At 40.0% G+C, this 21650-nt stretch overlaps 1 protein-coding gene across 2 annotated transcripts; it reads left to right on the top strand.

Annotated features, from left to right (window-relative positions):
* Positions 1-1569: 1569 nt before the first annotated feature.
* On the top strand, positions 1570-16134 carry LOC106730647 (ovalbumin). Of its 2 annotated transcripts, XM_032470564.1 has the most exons (9): positions 1570-2144; positions 3525-3609; positions 5344-5543; positions 8011-8061; positions 9084-9209; positions 9895-10012; positions 11848-11990; positions 13661-13816; positions 15519-16134. In XM_032470564.1, the coding sequence occupies exons 3-9, from the start codon at positions 5376-5378 to the stop codon at positions 15912-15914; spliced, it is 1158 nt and encodes a 385-aa protein (XP_032326455.1). In that variant the 5' UTR covers positions 1570-2144; positions 3525-3609; positions 5344-5375; the 3' UTR covers positions 15915-16134. The 2 variants fall into 2 exon arrangements, with proteins under 2 accessions (XP_032326455.1, XP_032326456.1); XM_032470565.1 differs by lacking the exon at positions 3525-3609.
* The last annotated feature ends 5516 nt before the right edge of the window (positions 16135-21650 follow it).

The following is a 21650-nucleotide window of genomic DNA, read 5'->3' as shown; positions in this document are numbered from 1 at the left end:
ATTCTGTTTTCATTGTTAACCCTTCTTTTTCCCCCCTTTCCCTTCTTGAATCCAAATTCTCCTCAGGACTGTATATGAGAGAAGTGAAGTTCTCTAAATTGGTGGAAATCTGATTCAAAGTATGTTTCTTTGAGACTCTAGAAAAGATTTTTGCGTCATATAGAAGTCCATTTCTTGCCAGAGCATGAAAAATACTGTCCCTTCCCCCTTGCTCAAGGGTCCCCATACTGAATGATCCGGAAGAGAGGACAGCTAGTTGCAGGGCTTCAGGGAGGCAAGCTGGCTCTTTGAGTGGGCAAGGTTTCCTTGAGAAGACAGTCCGTGCATCCAGGATGTCTCTTACTAACATTATATGTAATCAGATTGTTTCATTTCTTCCCCTCCCCTCTGAGAATCTGAGAAGCAAGTGGAACTACGGGACATTTTTCTCCTGACTTGGCAGCCTTTTCCTCTTCACATTAATTAGGGAAAAGCCAAATACTGCCTAATGTCTGGTAAGGGGGGCATTTGCCAATCCTGTTTCATGAAGACCACAATCCACGTCTTTATTCCCATATGTAAAATAATTTTATAAAATTCACTGTCAAGTTATCAAAGGAAAACTATCGAATTCGTTTCCTGTTGTAACCAAATATTGGATGCCTGCTTTTATGTTACCTACACAAGTCAGGGGTCATTTAACGGAAATACAAAGGGTCTCAATTCTGGCTTTTGGGTCTCAATTCTGGCTTTTCTCCCTTTTTTATTGCCTTGAATCGTTTTCTTCCATTAATTAGCCTCTTCTTCCTCTGCACATACTTGTCGTTTGGACACTGTTTCTAAAAATGAGAACTTCTATCTCTATATATGTATATGCGTGTTTAATTTTATGAAAAGGAGCTAGTACACGTGTCCGGATTTCACTTTAGTTACTCCTAATTAGTGTTAGCTAATAATTTGTTAGAAGGATTCTTTTTTTAAAAAAGCAAAACTATATGCCTTGATTTTTAGAGCAAATACTTTAAAGGCATAGTTGTTTTCTGTATCTAACAGTCTGTTTTCATTTTGTTTTGTTTGTTTTGGTTTTTAGATTCCTCTTATAACTGAGATCTCTCTATTTGTCTTTCTCTGACATTTCACTTAGCATAAGACCCTCTAGCTCCATCCATGTTGTTGCAAGTGGCAAGACTTCATTCTCTAGGGCTGAGGATTATTTCATTGCATACACACACACACACACACACACACACACACACCCCACATCTTCTTTATCCATTCATCTATCCACGTACACAGGCTGTTTCCCTATCTCGGTTACTACAAATAATACTGTAATCAACACTGGTAAGCACATATCTTTTCAAATTAGCATAAATACCCAGAAGTGAAACTGCTAGATCACAGGCAGTGCTATGTTTATTTTTTGTTTGTGAAACTCTTGTTTCAGTTTTGAATGAATATTCTGGATCACAGTATAAAAAGTATTTGTAGGGGCTGAAAATCTCGGAAGAGATGCGCTCTAAGGCCTCTTCATCTCTGACATCCTGAGATGCTGTCCCGGTCTCTCTCTGAGTTGGAGCTACAGCTGATCTGTAACTTGCTTTTCCTGGGAATCCTGCCTACATTTGCCCTGAGATAGGTTTGAAATCATTACTCAACAAGGGTTACTCCGTGTCCAGCTGCCTCTGCGCCAGAGAGAACAGCATTTCATTCACCATGTCTCATCCGAGCAGCCAGGGGAAGACACCTTTTGCCAATTCACAAGACAGAAGCCTCTTCTCTGGTTTTTAAACTCCAATAATTTGTTGTTATAGATGGAGAGTTTGTGTAACATAGATACACACATTACAGCTCATTTAAAAATACCACATAATTTATGACATAAAATCCATGCCATTAAATGTTTTATTCATTCTTTTCTACATCTCTTCAGTCCACATCCATGTTGAGCCAGGGGAGCAGCATACTTTACAATGCACACGTCAGCTGGCCAACTCTCTACCCCTAGGTATAAATACATCACATCACTTCACAATGCAAGGGAAAATCGCTTGTGCAACCAAATTCTGAGCAGACGGGAGGAGTACACTCTGTGCTGAGTGCTGTGTGTGTCTGCGTGCCGTGGACACAGCTCTGGGCTCGACTCTGACCAATCTGAAAACAAGGTAAAAATGCAGACACTCAATTACATCTATTTGGCCATGATTCTTGCAGGTGGTGATGAGTTCTCGCGAAGTATCGGGGAAAATATTTAGTTGTAATCCAAGGAAGAGGGCTGTGAGAGGTGTCATGGTTTGGGGGATGGTGGTGGGACGCGCAGATTTAAAACAAGGCAGTGTGTGGCTCTCTTTTCAGCTCTTCATAGCCACTGAGGGAGCTTTTTGATGTCACGGTTTCCAGTACTGTAGAGAGCCATTTCTATTCCCGATCTTTATTCTTAGGTTAAGGTGAGGACTTTGATGATGATTGAACCGAGGCTGAATAAGATTTTTCTTTAAAGAGAAGTAAGCTTTTTTTCCCCTTTGTTCCACAAATAAAACTGGCTGAGTTGGCTGTCTGAATAAGAAATTTGTTTGTAAATATGTACAAACACATAAGGAGAAATCGTGCTATGTGGTACCACAATTCAGCTCCTCTTTTTCTAGGCTGTGTGCCGGAGAGGTCAATGCGCTGGAGAGGAAAACTGAATGTTTATTCTGAATCTGATGTTTTCTAACCGTGTGGACTTGAGCAAGTCATGTGACCCCAAAGGCTCACTTCAGTTTCCCCATTTGTAGAATTAATTTGGGGACCCAATACTTTCCTTCTCAAATTTGTGACTCCTCTTTGAGTTCAATCCATAATCTTCGAAGGAAAAAGGAGGATAATATCATTGAGTAATTTTTCTATTTAGAGACTTTATATTTATTATCACATTTAACGCTTAACAACAACGTTGTCAGGTAGATATCTGCTACCCTCCCTATTTTATAAACACAGGTTCAGGGTAGTCAAGGAAGTTCCTCACATGCATAACAAAAGGCAGAGTTCATGTCAGAACTCACATTTGTCTGATTTAAAGCTCTTCATTATAAAGACCTGTGATTAGTCATTTCAACCAAGTGTCTCTTCGGCAAAGCAAACATGTTTCTAGGATTCTGTAAATCCAATTAAAATTATCTAGTGCCACCAAAAGATGTTTTTTGATTGTAGGGTAACCATGTAAGTTACCAGGGGGCAGGACTCCCCACACAGTTGAGTGAGAGGGTGGAAAACAATGGGCCAGCGATCTCACAAACCCCGAGAAACAGGTCCTCGTCTGAACATCTATTTCTATTTTTTTTTTGTGAACTTGAACTCCACCTGACCCTCATTTTCTCCCCAGCTCCATTCCCAGTTATATGACAATGAGATAACAGATGTATACTGGTGTCTTAGAGGCTTTTACTTCCATGTTTAGGGGAAGAGGGTGGTAGCTTTTCAAGCAAGTCGTAACATTTCTGATCCCTAGGAAATGTCAGCACCCAGCCCAACCAATGTATTTCAACTTGCTCTTCTCTGTGTAGGAATTCTTTAGGCTGTTTTATTGGAACCACACCCCTAGGCTGGGAAAAGTTGCAGCTGGGCCTCCAGATACTGGCAAGACATTATGTAAGTTAAATCCTTCAGAAGAGAGAAATAAGGCTTTTCTATTTATATTCTCACCCAAAGCCCGGCAACTACAAACTTTCTGTTCCTTGTGCTCTTTTAGGAAACACACCACATTGAATCTCTTTCCCCTTTTAAAACATACAGGATGAGCAAGCATTTTCCTAAGATTTTCTGATTTTTCTAAGACTGAGGTGCACCATTTGTTTCAACAGCAGACAAGGGGGAGAAGTTTACTCTAATTCCAATACCGTAGTCAAAGCCCCTCGGTATCCTTAGTGCAATGTAAGACAGCAGTACAGCCACCAAAAATACAGACTCGCAGCCTCCTGTATCCCAAACCCTGACCAGGGATGCTAAGCGAAGTCAGGAATGGGACCAGTTAAGCAAGGCTCCTCAGGGAGCAAAATTTAAGGAGGCTTGTATGACTGAGCGTCAAGTGCCTCCTTAAATTTTATTCAGTGGGTGGCTCATCTTATTTTACTTTAATTATTTAGTTTTACTGAAGTGCAGTTATTTACACTGTGGGTGGCTCATTCTCCAGGAGGTGCTCACTCCCAGGATCAGGGTCACAAAAGCACAGGATTAACATGTTAAAGTGAGTGCTTCCTGAAGTTTTGCCCTGTAGGGTCTTCCCTCCCCTTGGTCCCAGACTCCAAGGCGGTTCTTCAAAATAACCCCCAACAGCGAAGAGAAGATGCAGAGGGAAGATTCCACAGCCCGCGGGGCTCTGTTACCTGATTCCCCGGAGCAGCGGGTAGAAGCAGAAACGCTCAGGTTCCCCATTACCCTCTAACCTCATTCTTCCACACAGTGCCCAGAGCAAGGGGGGATTTAAGGAGGGCAGGAAGGAAGGAGGGAATGAAAGACCGTCCTTCTCCCTGGAACAGCCCTCTTCCCTGACTTTGCGCAGCCCCCCGGCGGAGAGGCTCAGCGCTCCTGAACCCTGGTGTGACCGTGAACAGCCACTTGAAGGCACCAAGCCCAGGGGAGCTCGGCCAGCCCCACAGACCCTAGAACAGGGAGCTCTGCCTTTCTTGAGAAGTATCTGAGGATGGCTTCATAGAAGGAAGTAGGATAATAATTCTGTAGGACTCTTACGTGCTTAGTTACATTTCTCCTCCTCTTAAAAACACCTATAAAAGAACACTCTCCACTGTGTACGTTAACAGTACCACCAACCCACCGTGGGCACATGTGCACTTTGAGATGCTTTTCTAGTGGTGAAAACGGGATTTGGGTGGTGGTCCTTACTCTCTCCCTCAGTCAGTCCCTTTATGCATTTTTGAAAGACTCTGTGAGGTCATGTGTCCATTAGGATCAGTATTAATTATAACACTGTCCTATTTGTCATCACTCTACCCAAGGGGGCTAACGCAGGTAACAATAACAAGAATGACAATATTCACTGACACATTTGGCCACCTGCTACAGGCAGGCACACTCCCCGGTGCTTTATAAACATTACAGGATTCGATCCTATAAGGAAGCTGTTATTTAACCTCTTTTTCAGAAGAGAAGATAGAAACTTGGAGAACTTAAGTAACTGGCCCAGGGACACAAAGCTAGAATATGGCAGAACTGGAAATGCATTTGACTCCAAAACCTGTGTTCTTTTTGTTTCCATGAAGCCCCTCTTTGAGCATCTAGTGTTTACAAAATAGAAGTAATTTTTACACTCAATTGAAATAAACTGAGATAGTAGCGTTTTGACGTAATGTTTGCTGTTGTTGACAGTTGCCTTTGGATTCCAGACCCCAGGTGAAGCAATGGAATCACTCAGTGCAGCAAACGCACAGTTCTGCTTTGAGGTCTTCAAAGAGATGAGCTATGACCACACGGTTGAGAACATCTTTTTTTCTCCTTTGAGTCTCCTGTCCACCCTGGCTGTGGTGCTCTTTGGGGCCAGAGGCGACAGTGCATCCCAGATGGAAAAGGTATGTCACAAACACACGTTCAGTCGTGTCTAGAGAACAGTCAAGTAGTAATTCCAGATGCTGTTCTGTTATGGAGATGTCACAGATGCCCAGCTCTGCATACACAAGAGAATGTCCACCTGCACTTACGCTTACCTATCAAATTGGCTCTTTTAAAAAGGTGCAAAAGGTAAGAGTTCCCACAGCTCTGTCCTGAGGGGTAGTGGATGAGGGGGCGCAGCAGATGCAGAACCTGGAGAGGCACTCAGTGAGGCCAGCCTGGCCCACGGCAAAAATCAGGATTCCCCACCTCCACCCACATGCATCGTCAGGTCCCCAGGGCCTTCCTGCTGTGGGTCACATGGAGAGTATTTTGCAAGGATTTACAAGCTATGCAATTACATTTCCAAGGAGATCACAAGTGCTTTAACTCAACCAGTAATTTTGGGTGAGTGGAAAAAATGCTTCTGAGTAGGCATCTTTCAACACGCTGTAATCATCTCTCTGCTTATTATGGAGGGAATGATGACCTAGTGGAACACAGCTTCACTCCAGTTGAGATTTAAATTGGAAATGAATTTGGAAAGCTGGAGTCAAACTCTAAATTTAATTATATATTTAAACTCAAGAAAAATTCAATGTCTTGGGTTCAGTTTGATTCTATTTCCATGCATTGGCTGAAAAGGCCTTACCCATAATAGGTGCTCAATCAATGCACGTTGGTGGAGAGGGAGGGCTAGCTGAGAACGAGGAGGCTGTGGGAATTTTCACAAGTCATCCTGGGATGAGCATGTGTAGAGTCACTCCTCTCTCTCGCCCTCCCTTCAAAGTGACAGCGTGCTGGCTGGTGGCTCCACCTACGCTTGTGCAAACTTCAGGTCATGCCACCAGAGAGACAGCGTGCTCACTGTGCTGAGGGCACAAGTAAGGCAGAGAGAGTCTGGAGTGGAAATAATTCTTTGTTTTTTTTGATACCCAACAAGCCTGAATTAGAAGAGAACCAAATAATTCAGATTTTTCTCTAGCTGCTTTCCATACAAAATGGAGAAAATTCCTCACATTTTCTCCCTGGTAATGATTCTTCTACAACCTTCCAAGGCTGAGCCAAACACTCAGAATTCCAGGTTCAACCATCTTGCTTTCTTTTGATGACGATGATGATGACATTTATGACCACTGAAGCAACATTAGGGGGCGCCAGGCAGGCAGAGTCCATAGATGATGAAACAGTACGTTCTATGCTATAGGAGACAACCAGGCCATCTCAGAACTGAAAGAAGTCATAAAATTCCACTCTCCTCTCTAGGTTTTAATCTCCACTGGGACCCTGCAGGCAAGAGGCTGTTCAAAGTCCTCTGAGAAGGCAGAACTTAACAGTGTGAGGTCGCTTTTTAACAAACATTCAGACAACTCTATGTTTTAGAAAGTTCTTCCTGGCCTTCAGCTAAAGTCTGCCTCACCACAGCCATCGCTCCTTTATCATTTTCCTGTTCTTAAAAGACACACATAAAAAAATTATGTCCTCTTCATGTGCATTTTAAGAAAGTTATAATGTCTACTCTGCTGTCTCTTATCCCATGTTCACTCCAGAGAATCACACAAAACATGCTAAACGTACCCACCCTTTCAATATTTACAGAGAGCTGTAGTGTTTTATTCCATCTATTCTCTAGTGAAGGCCTTAGGAAACTATGGTTATACCCCAGTTAATCAATAGGACTAGAGCAAACATTAACTCTCAGTGGAGAGAATGCTCCTAAAATCCCCGAGGGATACTGTGAGCATCAAATCAGACAATGTTTATGAAAATAATTTTTAAACAATTACCTATTATGTGAATTCAGTCATTATCTTTGTTCAGCGAACCACCAATGCTACTGCCTGCCAATAAATTAAGATTTATTCATTTATCCATACAACTATTTATTCTTCATTCAACAAATTAATTAATTAATTCATTCATTCATTCAACAAAATTTATTGGGTTCCTACTGTGTTTCACATCAGGAAGGGTAGGGATGGAGAAATTAAGTGACAAGACAAATGAGTAGGCCTGAGTTGATTTTAAAACACTCTTTTAAAGCTTCCATTTGCATTTTATCATAAAGGTTATAAAGGTAAATACGAGTGTGTGCCTACAGGTCATCCCTCAGTCTCTAATGCTTAGACTTCTGCCTAAGAGCACATGAAAGATTTTGCTTTTCAAACACATCTGTCTGCTTTTTTAAAAAATGAGGAGCAAAACTAATACAGAGTTAAGAGAAAGGTGGGGCTGAATCATAGAAGGCTCATAAAAATGTACGAGCTTAACACTTACAGCAAGAAAGTGATTCGCTGTATCGCTGTCTGGTCTTTTGAAGTAGTATTTGCACAGCCTTTTAAAAATACATATCTTTGTATTGAAGCAGTCAGTTTACAATGTTGTGTCAGTTTCAGGTGTACAGCACTTGTATAGCCTTTGAAAATGGTTCTCTGTTTCTCATTGTAGGTGCTGCACTTGGATGAATTAACGAGAACTGCAAATTCTTCAAACACAAGGGTAGATACAATTCCTACTTTCCTTTTTACTTCTTTTATGGCAGTCAATGAGGACTAAAGGCTTAAGGCAATAAAACAGGGTATTTGTTCCAGAGGTGTTCTGAGCCTAGAATACAGATACATACAGTCAAACTCCTGCATACACTGTTTTAAAATAATCATGTTGAGATTTTGAAGTAAGAGATGACAAAATGGGGACTCTCAAAAATTTGAAGTAGAGACAATTAGCCTTTAAGAAAAAGGGCTATTTCTTCCCTTGGGCAATAAGTACAGAAAGGAGATGATTCTCAAAGAGTTTTCATAATGGAACCCCCACAGGTATATCCAGACAGTAAAAGTGCTTCAGACAGTGGCTGGACCAGAGTGAGTGCTCAATGGCTATGTGTGTATATATATATATATAATATATATATAATGTATATTATATATATATATATTATATATATATATGTTGTTTTTTGAAAATGTAACTAAAGATGTCTTCTCTTTATGAGTGTTATTGTTTAATGTTTTTTCCATGTTGCTAATTTCTAGGTAAAATTCGTAATGTGTACCTTCATTTGGTGGTCTAGTGACTTTTCAGGTGTGACTTTCCCACTATTATCTACAGAGGGGGCTACTAAGACCAAACTCCATTGCCCAGAATTCTAAATTATTTCAAAAATTTAGCGACACATTTTTCCTGATACCAATTATATTAAAATTAATGTGCCAGTATTGATAGGTGTGCTCTGGGCCATCTTGTGGAGGAGACAGGTCAAGCTTTGACGAGGGCAGGGACCTTACCAAGTCGTCCCTCACACCTGTAAGGTGATCATGATACACTGTAATCAGATTGTCAGTCTGGTGAAAAGCAAACATTTCAGTATGTCCAAACAGTAGAATTAGCCTTTGATTCTATTTGTTTTTTGAAATAGCACGTCCTAATGCAAAACCAAGAGCCTCTTTTCTAACCTCAGTTGATACTTAAGTGTGTGATACCACAGCCAGCCTGTTTTCAAGTATTTTTTACCTTCACCTTAGTGTGCACAAGATACAGGGGTCCACTCACACATTCAAGCAGTCCTTTCTGATATCACCAAGTCCAGCCACAGTCAAGTCCATGTGGCAAGTGGAATGTTTGCAGAAGAAGCCCATCCATTCCTCCCGGTGAGTGAAAATAAAACATTTTCCCATAAGTTAGGGAGAAGCCTTTCTTTTCTGTCTCCGTTTAATTTATCCTAGCATTGTTTGTGCTGTCAAAATGGTAGGAAAGTAGAAAAGATTTAATATACACACCCATATATTTAGACAGATGCTATATATAAAATATACAATGTATATTTCATGTAGAAAAATAATAAAGAGTTTAAGATTCTAATTTGCAGATGCTAGTTTGTAACATGTTCAGTTATGTTTCAGATGGGCCCAAGTGAAGTGAAAAGAGCATAAATTTTATGTAGCTTGTGATTAACAACACCACTGCCAGAATTTTTACATCGATAATAAAAGAGAAATTAGTTCTCTGCAACCCCAAGTTGAGGACTCTAATTATGCTAAGTCTAATTATCCTAGTTATGAATATAAGGTGCAATCTCACAGGCTGAAAAGAAAGAGAAATAACCTGGTCATGAAAATAACATCCTGCCGTAACTTGTTCATTTTACTTAACTATCTTCTGAATACATGACAAATGTATATATTTTTACTAATTGGGCCTACTTAGGCCTGCTTTAATGGTATTTTATATATCTCTGCCCCTATTTAGGTATAATTCCTACCACGTAGGATCTAAATGTGTTAAAATCAACATTCATGTGCTGTGTCTCTTCTTTTCTCTATGCTCATTTTATAGGAATATTTAGACTGTATTGAACAATTATATAACCTAAAACCCGAAAATTTGGATTTCAAAAATAATTTAGAAGAAGCTAGAATGCAGATTAACTCACGGATTGAAAATAAGACAAAAGGTAAGAGATCTGAGACTTCCTTTTTTCCTCCATCTTCTTCTTCTTCTTCTTCTTCTTCTTCTTTTTAGGCAATTCAATAAAATGCTCTGGTCTTTAAAAAGTATCCTTGGACAATTCTGACAAACGTGTGTCAGGACACAGAGCGTTTCCAGTCACCCTGAGCACTTCCTCCACACCTGCTCCCAAGCAACCACTGATCTGATCCTACTATCAGAGGTTGGTTTTGCCTATTCCAAAATCCCAAATAAATCGGGGGTATTACAGTGTGTACTATTCTGTGTTCTGTTTTTTTTTTCCCAATCAGGGTATTATTTTTCAGAGCATTCATGTTTTTGGATAGATCAGTGGTTCATGTCTTTTTACTGCTGGGACGTATTCCACTGTATAAATAGACCAGTCTGTTTATCCATTCTCTTCTTGATGGACATCTGGGTTGTATCTAGTTTTGGGCTATTATGAACAATGTTGCTATGAACATTTTTGTAAAAGGCTTTTCCACTCTTATTTTTTTTTCATTTCCCTTGGGTAAATACTAGGTATAAATGAGGCTAGATAGATGTTTAACTTTTTAAGAAACTGCCAAATAGGTTTCCGAAGTGACTGAACTGTTTTACATCCTCACCAGCACTGTATGATAATTCCAGTTACTCCAAGTCCTCTCCAATTTTTGGTGATGTAAATATTTTTCATTCAACTGTTTCAGTGGATGTGTAGTAGTATCTCACTGTGGTCTTAATTTGCATTTTTCTGATGACTAAAAACATTGAGCATCTTTTTTATGTTTGTCTATTGGCCTTTAATATATCTTTATTTATGAAGTCTCTGTTCAAGTTATTTGCCCATTTTTCAATTGTGTTGTTTACTTTTTGTTATTGAGTTGCAGGAATTTTTTACATGTTGTGGATACAAATATTTGGTCAGATACGTATATTGCTAATGTTTTCTCCTAGTCTGTGTCTTGTGTATTTATTTTCTCAACAGTATTTTTGATGAGCAGAAGTTTCTAATTTTAATGAAATCCAGTTTATCAATGGTTTGTGCCTTCTGTATATTCTCTAAGAAAGTTTTGCTTACCCAAGGTCGCAAAGGTATTCTCTTCTGTTTTCTTGCAGTAGATTTTTTGTTTTAGTGTTTACGTTTAGGTTTATGATCCATCTCAAACTGACTTTTATGTAGGATGTGAAAGAGGGAGGAAAGTTCTTTATTTTTTCCATATGCAAAACCAGTTGCTGTAGCACCAGGGACTGAACATCTCAAGACTTTTTTCATTTCATAAAATGAAAGCTCATGACATCTTCTGATCAATTTTACTCCTGAGGAGTGAGAAGGCGTAAAAAGCAGAAAGTCTTTCTTTTGCAACTTTCCCAGTGATCTCTCCTGCTTGATGTAGTAGAAAGTCACTGCCAGGTAGCAGTGGTGACCTGAAAAACCATCGACTGGAAACTCATTGTTTTCAGCACAGGGTGGTGCCAGGAGGAATGTCAAAGGAAAGTCAAACTTTAATGGTTAATGTGTTTGTATTATAAACCACCTCTTAACTGGGTAACATAATGTTATACAAAGTAATCAGGCTTGTTAACTTCTACAGCCATAAAATAGGCAGACAGATGAAACACTCACCTTGTTTTCTTCTGCATCCTACGTTCTTTATTTATTAAACAATTATGAGTACTTTAGATACGTTGCTCAAAAATCTTCTTGGTGCATCTGAAGATATCGAGTGGCAATTACTTAAGTAAATTCAAAGATGGGTCAAAATCAAATGCAAACCAATGAAACCAATTCACATTCCATGACTGATCAGGAACGATCTCACTCTGTTACTCTTCCCAAAGGTGAAATCAAGGACCTCTTGCTACCCAATAGCCTCACAGCCTCTGATCAGCTGGTACTGGTAAATGCCATCTCCTACAGAGGGACCTGGAAGTATGCATTTCAGAAAGACCAAACCACGGCAATGGCTTTCAGGCTGGACGAGGTAGTCTCATGGCTTAATTATTTTTTTTTTCCCTTTAAAGGTAATCCTCAAAAATTTTGCTTTAAATTTTTTAAATTATTCTTGGCCTTAGGGAGGTGAATTAATTTCCAAGTGACTGTCCTAGCTGCATACCCAACAAAGTCCAGGTTTAGATTACAAGACTTTTTTGTTGTTGTTGTTATTGAAACTTTCTTTTAAATTCTCCATAGTATTTTTTAACTTATTTTGATACTTGTAGCCCTACAGTTGCAAAACTGAAAAATTGGTGTAAAACATAGACCTTGGAATGGTTTAAAGCAGGTTTGGGTTTTGGACTAAGCTTAAACCATTATTAAGCAATTGACTTACTGCGAACTGGAAATAAAGTCAGATGCAATGAAATAACTTCAACAGTTGCTTGCAGAAATAACATGCTTGCAGGTCAATTGTAAAATGGGTGTGATCTTGAGAGGCAAAGCAAAACTGGTGAACAAGATTCATAATCAAAATAAAAGGTTTCAGGTATACTGTCCTATTATCCTCAATCTTCTCAACTTCTGTCCTTTGTGCCTCCAAAGTATCCTAAATATCAGGCTGCAACCAAAATAAGACATGTTGTTTAATAAGAAAGAATGGATCTGAATATTAGAATCAAGTTCCTATACTATCAGCTGCATTCTGTAGCCAAACATATTAGTCACATCTGGAATCATCCAGTATTATCCTTCCAAAGAATACTGCCATCAGATATCAAGGTCATAAAACATACAGTGGAATTATGTATTTTTTGCAGCTGTAGCTTTTTTTCTTTTAATGCAGATTCCAGAGCCATATTCCTGGAGATTCTGATTTGTAGGAATTGCTTGAGTATTTGTGTTTTTAAATAACCCCTGTAGGTCCTTCCAAGAATCAGCCATATTTGGGGACCACAGTATAGGGAAAATGGAGTGAAGGTGTTAGCAGGATTCACAGAGAGATATTTTAAAGGGGGAAGCATACCCCAAATCGAGCAGACTTTCTACCAGAAACAATAAATTAGAATCTTTATCTTCACAGTAAAATCTGGTCCATGTGGTTTACTTACATGATGCAGACAGCTTTATGTTAAAACTAGCTTTTCAAAGAGGAACACATAAAGTATGATTATGGTCATAACTAAATTTCCTTAAAAGTCACCTTATTATGTGCAATTCACTGAGCACTTTGTTGCATTCTCAGTGGCTTCACAGCTATTTTGTGATCTGTACCCGCATGCCACAGACTCGGCTGTGTTAGTCATACTTTACTTGAGCTGGAGAGATTTCTAAATTATGTTCTTCAGAGGACCTAACCAACTTTTAAAAAAATGCTTATCCTGATGAGATCTTATGATGCGTATTTCTCAGCTCTTTGAAGTGCATTAACTGTTTCTGGGCATCAAAAACATTACTATTGAGTAAATAAAATATATTGAAAGACGTAAACATTTTAAACATTTCGTATTTCAGCAGATACTTTTTTTAAGCGACCCTCCCCGCTTTAAATCCTTACAATAATGACCAATCATTGATATTTCCATGGGAAGATGAATAGATTTTGTTTTGGCCACTCATCGTGGGCAACTTTGGAGGATGAAATGTAAGTTCACCATGCCTTAAATGGAAACATAGAAAGGAATCAGCTTTGTTGTCTCTCCGTGTTCACTCTTCCAGTCCCAGAGCAAGCCTGTTCAGATGATGCGGCTGCAAGGGCTCCTGAAACTGGGCTCCATCAAGGAGCCTCAGGTGCAGGTCCTTGAGATGCCGGATGCAGAGGATCACCTGAGTATGGTCATCGTCCTACCCAGCGAGGACGTCGGCCTGGGACGGGTAAACCACTGAGTCTTTGCACCCACGGCCATAAGTAAAGGCACCGTGCTTTAGAATGACACATGCAGGAAGCTGGGGCATTTAAACAACTGTTTAAACTACTACTCAGTGCAATGCTACATCCACTTGAAAAACTAGCAGAAGCCCCAAATAAAGCACCCACGCACTAGGATATGTTGCTTCTACTTGTTTCAGTTTTAGGTTTTCCAAGCACAGTCATACGCATCCTCTTGCAGTCTTTATAGATCACCATAGTTATTTTGCATGTCTTTTAAAAAATATTTTTGTATAGTGTGCACTGACGCCTCTTTTGGACCTGCCACCGACCAACTACATCTCTTTTGCACCAACATGCGATGCTCAGCCTTTCCTTTTGTTTGCTTCTCTGGTGCCCCACGTGGACCCTCCTGTTCCGCATCCTGACTGCGTGTCTCGCTCTCAGCATTGGTACAAGTCTGTTCCTCAGCAACTTTCTTTAAATCCCTGTCTTTCCTCCCTTTCTTCTGTTTTTTATGCTTCTCCCAATTCTGTGTTGCTCCCACCAACTTCTCAGTGGATAAAGACTAACTTTCTCCTGTTACAATGCTCGACATTAATTCACCACTGTGGATGAGGGCCGATATCCCCAGTTTCTTGAATGAGTATGAGTTGAAGGTGTTATATGGTGAATGACAATTCCATGCAAAATAGTTTTGGTTTTTTTTCTGCTTGAGATCACATTGTTTGGTGTCTAGCCCACCTACCTCCTGATAGATTCCATTTACAACATAGTCCAAATGAGCCATGGAAAGCATGAACCTCCCCAGTAAGGAGAATCAGAATGAGGAAAAGCCAGAAAAAGTCTCATATGGGGAACGGATGAGAAAAAGGGCAGTGATTTAGGGAGAACGTTGATCACATTAAAATATTTAGTTGTCACATGGAAGAAATGGACTAATTTTGTGTGGCTCCCAGAGTGGGACCTAAAACTAATAGGTACAAATGACAGGGAAGCAGATTTATGGTCAAAATGGGAAAGGCCTTTCTTGCAAGCTGAGCTGTGCAACCGCAGAGACAGGCTGTTTATAAAAAGAAGGTTATTGATGGAAGGACGCTTGAAGCAGGTGCTGATGGATGTCACAAACGCACCTCAGAGGGCCTTCTCCACGGTCTCTTTCATGTTTAAGATTCTTCAATTCTAATGACCTAGAAATGTTACTTGCTTTGATATAAATTCAGTCTCTATGGATGCCTGACTAATGAGAATTCTGGCTTGAGCTGAGGCAGAAAGTTACATTGATCAGCTTAGAACTGCGATTTCTGTTGTCAGCATCCACGGATCTCAGGTTCCAAAGATGTCTTTTCATGTGGCCAATTAGATAAATTGTACTATTATAACACATAAATAATGACGCTTATAGAGGGATCATAAGAGAAACAAAAGTAGAAATCCCCTATGATAATCTGTTGCTTTTCCAAGTGGCTCCTGGATGGTGTGCCCAGGCATAGATCCCAGGGCCACGTGCTTCAACTTCAGTTATTGGACATGGTGGCATTTCCCCCACTTGTTTTAGTACATAGAATCCGCTTTCCAAAATGACAATGAGAAGTAGCCTTACCTATTTATAACCTGACATTCAGCCCTCAGGGTTTCACATTTTGGCATCATTTTATTTTCTAAATAAAAATGTTTTTCTTTTGCTTCTTGCTCTCTCTCCCATAGGTAACCAGGGAAATCACTTACGAGAAACTAAATAACTGGTTAGGCTCAGCCAACATGAAAGATGCAGCTGTGGTTCTGCACCTGCCCCAGCTCCGACTCGACGGGTACCATCAAGACCTGACTTCCATACTGGCAGCTCTGGGAATGACTGATGTCTTCGATCTCTCAAGGGCTAACTTGTCTGGCATAACTGCAGGAGGTGGCCTCGTGGTCTCCAAGATAATCCATAAGGCCACGCTGGAGGTTACTGAGAGTGGCTCAGAATCCACGTTTACCAACCAAACAAGCAAAGCGGAAAATCCTGAAATCTTCAAGGTGGATCGTCCTTTCCTCTTGTTTATCCTACACAAGGAAACAAAGATGATTCTCTTCTACGGCAGAGTCTCCACCCCTTAAGGAAGGAAATGAATTTATACTCAAACCACCTTCCGATTCCTCAAATTAGCTGGATTTTATGAGTTTGTAGACAACACTCTGTGTAGGTACAGCTAAAAGAGACACTCCGTGCTTCTTAGCGATGTTTTCCTTTCAGCTATCTCATGTAGAATATCCAGCCCATCCATCTCTTCTGGTTTGGTTTACTTTGGTTAAACAATTTACAATATGCTATTATTTGAGCTTATTAAAAAATTATGATCAATACTACTTTTTTCCTCTCTTAAAAAATGAACAGCTTTAGTGTGAGATAATTCACATACCATAAAATTCACCACTTATTTATGTCTATTTATTTTAATTGAAGTATAGTTGACTGGCAGTATTATATTAGTTTCAGGGGTAAAATACAGTAATTCAGTATTTTTACAGATTATACTCTATATGAAGTTGTTATAAAATATTGGCTATATTCCCTGTGCTGTACATTATATCCTTGTATCTTATTTTTTAATAACTAGTGGTTTGTGCCTCTGAATCCCTTCCTCCTACATTGCCCCTCCCACCCCCCTCCTCACTGGTAACTAGTGGTTTGTTCTTTGTAGCGGTGAGTCTGTTTTGGGTTTGATATTAACTTTCTCAGGTAGACTTCAACTTGCTCCGACCTTCGTTAATACGTCGCCAAAACCCAGAATGCCTTTTTCCAAAGAAGCAGTATTATTCCATGAGATTAGGTCACCAAGTTATTTCTTCAAAACTTGGTCACCTCACCTGCAGCTGAACTAACGCTGCTATAGCAAGAGGCGCTGACCTCCACTGCATGTATGGTCAAGTGCCAGGCACTCACAGGAATCATCTCATTTAATTCCCACCCAAGCCCTGAGAGGCAGGAATTGCTGTTGTCTCATTTAAAGACGGGAAACTGAGATGTGCGTTAAGTAATTTAACACGCAAAGGGCAAGTGGCAGACTGGATTTTTCAAACCCAGAAAGTTGGGTACCAGACTCCAGCTCTTGACCACCAGCTACCCTGTCCTGCTCACAAGTCTACATTCTGAGACTCAGAACCAGGACCCCTATGGTAGAAAACGGAGCAGAAAGAAAGGGAAGAAAGTTGTTTTCCTGCTTTCCCTCATACAGGGGTGGGCACGGTTGAAATGACACTTGTAGAAGATGTTCGAGTTTACAAAGAAATTGCATACTTGAAATCGTTTAATAGACACGCGTGTTTGTATTTTGTGCTCTTTCTCTCTTCCTGTGTCCCTTTCCACTTATTTCCACTCTGTCATCACCAAGCTCTTCTTCCTCCTGGCTTCCAGGCGCCCCGCATCTCAAGTCCCTCTCCAGAGACACTGAGAACAACATGGAAAGAACCCTGGATTTGGTGTCGAGAGATCTCAGCCAAAATGCTGACTCTGTGCATTTAGTAGCTGCCAGGTTTGGGCGAAGCATTCACCTCTCAGAGCTCAGTCTCATTCTCTGCAAGGGGGACGTTCCAATCCCACCTTGTCCATCAGGCTGCTGGGAGATTCAAAAGCTATCACACACAGCAATGCCTGATAAGCTGTTAACTTTCAATCACATGCTGCCAACATGTGCCGTCCAAGGTCGCTGCACAAGGGGCCCAAAGAATCCCCTTTGGGTCATCCTTTTTTTTCCTGTCTGCTTTCTACCTCTCTAATGGGGAAAATGTTACTCCTTCTTCATGCTGTGTGCAGATCTGATTATCTACTACCGATTACTTGTGCTGTAATTTGCAATCATTCTGCATTTTTAGTTTTATCTGGTGAGAATGAGTCAGGGAAACAGTTTTGAGTATTTGTCCCCAATATTTAAAGTTTGAATTATGCCTCTATTTCTAAGTGTGTTGGGCACAAACTCCAGTTTACAGATAGTTCAATCCCTTTGCTCATGTCAGAACCTAAAAAAAATCGTTTTTACCATTCAACTTTAAATTTACTAACATAATAAATCTAATATTAACCATTAAGTCATTTGACTGCTGACCTGTACCAGGAGAATCATTCCAATGACTCATTGTAATGGGACTGTTTCTAAATCTTCACTACCTCGAAACTTAGATTTTAACAGCTTTAGAGACTGGATATAGCAATTATATTTTGAGAGAACTAAACAAAAATTCTGTAATATGTAACTACCAAGGAAATAGTCGCCATACTGTACTATTACACATTTGCTGGTTGCCTAGAGTAGTTCACACTGAGTCACTCTGCACACCCTGTGCTCTACTACAAGTGACTTGGTACACCCTAATAACACAGCCCCGGAGTTTGTTGTAAATAATTTCCATTGTCTAAGCTGACATCTGAGTCACCACATTTTCCACATGCAGTGTTGCCAGAAGCAGCCAAAGAGGTCCAAGAAGACAACTGATACTGGCTAAACCAGGAAGTACAAACAGGTGGGGGCAAGGACAAAGCATACGCTATTTTGAAACATTTCAACTTTTGGGTTTTTTCATTTCAATGTTGGGCATTTTTCTTCTTTTTAAACTTTTACATCCGTGCCCCCTGGTCATTTCCATGGGGGGAAAAAAAAGAAGAAAAGAAAAATTTAATCGGGAGACGTGGGACGCATATGGTTTTTGTGAACTATTTTCTATAAAAAAAATTCTAAGAGTCTAATCCTTAGTTCAAACGGAACGCACAGAGGCTGAGTATGAAGCCATTGCACCTCCAATGCGAAAGAGACAAACAAGGACCCCTCCGCGGGCCTCTCCTTGCCAGGGACGTGTTTCTGGAGGGAGTGGCAGCTGGCGTGGCCGGCGGGAGCCCTGCTGGTTATGGAACCCAGCCCTTGCTCTTCCCAACAAGTAGAATCATGAAGCTTAACTGGCCGTGAGTTTTTACGCTGTGCCTTTGACTCCTCATGAAAAAAGTGTTATTGATAAAAAGAAGAGGTTCTAAATGATTTTAGCATTTCTTCCACGAATGAATTTACTAAAGGCATGGTTTTGTCCCCAGATGAATCCATTGCTTGTCCTTTCTGAATTCTGCATTGGGTTATGTCATCAGTTACTGACCAGGTGATGTGCTCCTTTAGTATTTTTTCTCTTCTAAAATTTATCATTTTGACTCTTTTTCCTAGATTTGCACTTAAGTGTTGATTGGACAGCATGGGGTTGTAATTTCATCTTCACTGTACACTCATTAGTTAATTTTTCAAATGCCTTTGCCTTCTCCCTCCAAACTACATCACTGCACCCCTCACGGCCACACACATCTCACACTCCTCATCTCATACCAGTCTCCTGCCATGTTCTACTCTTCCGTTTTCATTCTCTTAGCCTTGTTTCTTTTAGCTTCTCCTAAGAGGAAAGAGAAAATTTTCTGGGTCTAGCAGAATATCACTAAACCCCTTAAAGACTACCACCCCTTGATGACAATATTACTCAGTGATCAGTGAGACTAAATGATGCTAAACATAATGTGAAAATAAGACATTTTTCTTTCCATTATAATGTGTTAGAGATTAATCATAAAATTGCTGAATAAAAAAATGGTTTGAAAAGTTTGATTAATATATATTGTTTTAAAGAGCATAAGATTCTTTTGATAGAAGGAAATGCAATGCAATCAAAACTAGATTGCAATTTTTATTTCCTGCAAACAAGTATAGATAGATAAGGACGTCACATGCAGGCCACGCCGAGAGTCACATAAACTAACCAACACGCATGAATACCCTAAATCTCTTAATATCCAAAGACTCAAATTATACATTGAGTTCTGTGAATTCTACCTGCCTAATGAGCACAAGTCAAAATAAGAGAAGAAATATAACTATCCATTGAGAGAGAGAGAGAGAGAGAGAAAATGAATCTGTGTAAAAGGGAAAAGAATACACTCAAAAATCAACCATTAAAAAAAAAATTTGTAAATTGAAATATCATTTAGAATTACTCTTAACAAACACTGATTTTTGAAAATAATTTTTTTTAACTAACAATGGTTTCCGGGTGATAGTATGGATTAAAGAAAAATGCCCTTATTATAAGTAAAGAAGGTATGTTTCAAAAGAGTTTGGAACGTATGTGAAATACACACAGACAGGCAAAACTGATGACAGAATTGTATGATAGCATGAATAATAGGCCCAAAAAATTCCTTATTTCATACTTAATAAGATACTTCATTTCTCTTCATCAAAATTGACATCTTTACATGCCTCACCTTGAATATAGCTCACTCACTCCCTTACTGTATAGCTATACTTAGATCTGTACATGAATTGATGAGTATTAATGAGTTTAGTCAATAAGTAAGTCAGTCAACCACCACCTGCTATCTGAGTGTAAGGGAGCAGGACCCTATGGGGCCTTCTGGGGACAGACCCCCTACCCCGTATTCTCTGCTGTAGCCCCTCTCTGAAGCACCCAGATAATAGTATCTCATGCATATGTCCTGAGTTTTTCAGATGCTAAAACCCACCACCAAATGGAAGAAATTAACTACTTGATGATCCTGAGCACTACCAATCCCTTCTGGTGCCCAGGGATTGGTAGTGTTGACCATCTGTTACTTCAGCATCAACCAATCAGAGGACTGTGCACAAGCTGATCACGTACCCTGCGACCCCCCTCCCTTACCTGGTCTTTAAATATGCTTTGCTGAAACCCTTGGGGGAGTTCAGGGTTTTCCTGGGCACGAGCCACCCTGTCTTCCTTGCTCTGCCCCACAATAAACTCCGCTCCAAACTCCAATGTTTTGGTTTGTCTGGTCTCACTATGCCTTGGGCATACGAACTTAACGTTTGTGTTGCGTTAGGTAACATGAGCATCCATAGGGAATCACCAGAAGATTTCCCCACCTTCAGCTTAGCAACAAGGAACTCCACTAGACCAGAAAACTGCAGTTCCCCACACAGCTGTCATTCCGGGGCAGGAGGCCTGGGGGCTGTTCTGTGTGCAACTCTGTGCTGGCAGACATGTGCTGAGTCATTGTCTCTATTTTAAGAAAATTTTGGCACAAGAAGAAAGATAAAATTTGAAATGAAGTATCTTATGAATTAATCTCCAAGATCTTGACATTGAAAAATTGAGAACAAGGAATGAGGCGGGAAAAATCTGCCAAAATAATAGATAAATCATTAAGCTGAACACTTAGAATAAGCTTCATCCGGCACTCACTTAGACCAAGAAGACACTTAACTGGCTAAAGGATCAAGGGTAGACTCTTGTCATTAATTTTATGGGTGTAATTAAAATTTCAGAGCAGAAAATCATATATTTCCATATGGAGAGTGATACTGTCTAAGAAATAAAATTTAAATGTTTTTCTAAACTGCTGTTTGGAAGTAAATATTCCATTTGGAAACTGTTTCCAAAACAGAGAACCACAAAAGTCATGAGCTGTAACTTGTACAACCTCACATTTTCCTACTGAAACATACAGAGTTTTCTAGAGAAGGAGCATTTCCCTCAGCCCTGTGACTATTCTACAGAATTTTAACAACTCATGCCACAGTACCATTATGGGTTTATGATTTTTAATCCCAAATGGAGTTGTTTCCTGCAAAGATGATCAATGGATGTTAAAACTGCTAGATGAAAGGTTGCTGGGGAAGAGGATGGTAACTGTGCAAGACCACTGCTCTGGACTCTTCAAAAAGGTCAAGGTACGCAAGAGTCCTTCAAAAGCATACGGAGCTGAAGAAGAAGAAATTATCAGTAATGACTGTACTGAAACGTGAAACTTGTATTTTTTTTTCTAACTGCCACTGACTGGTGCAAAATCTT

Source organism: Camelus ferus, chromosome 30 (assembly GCF_009834535.1).
Source record: "Camelus ferus isolate YT-003-E chromosome 30, BCGSAC_Cfer_1.0, whole genome shotgun sequence".
Classification (NCBI taxonomy): Eukaryota; Metazoa; Chordata; class Mammalia; order Artiodactyla; family Camelidae; genus Camelus; species Camelus ferus.
Note: the sequence above shows the minus strand (reverse complement) of the source record. Positions and strands in the feature narration are given on the sequence as shown.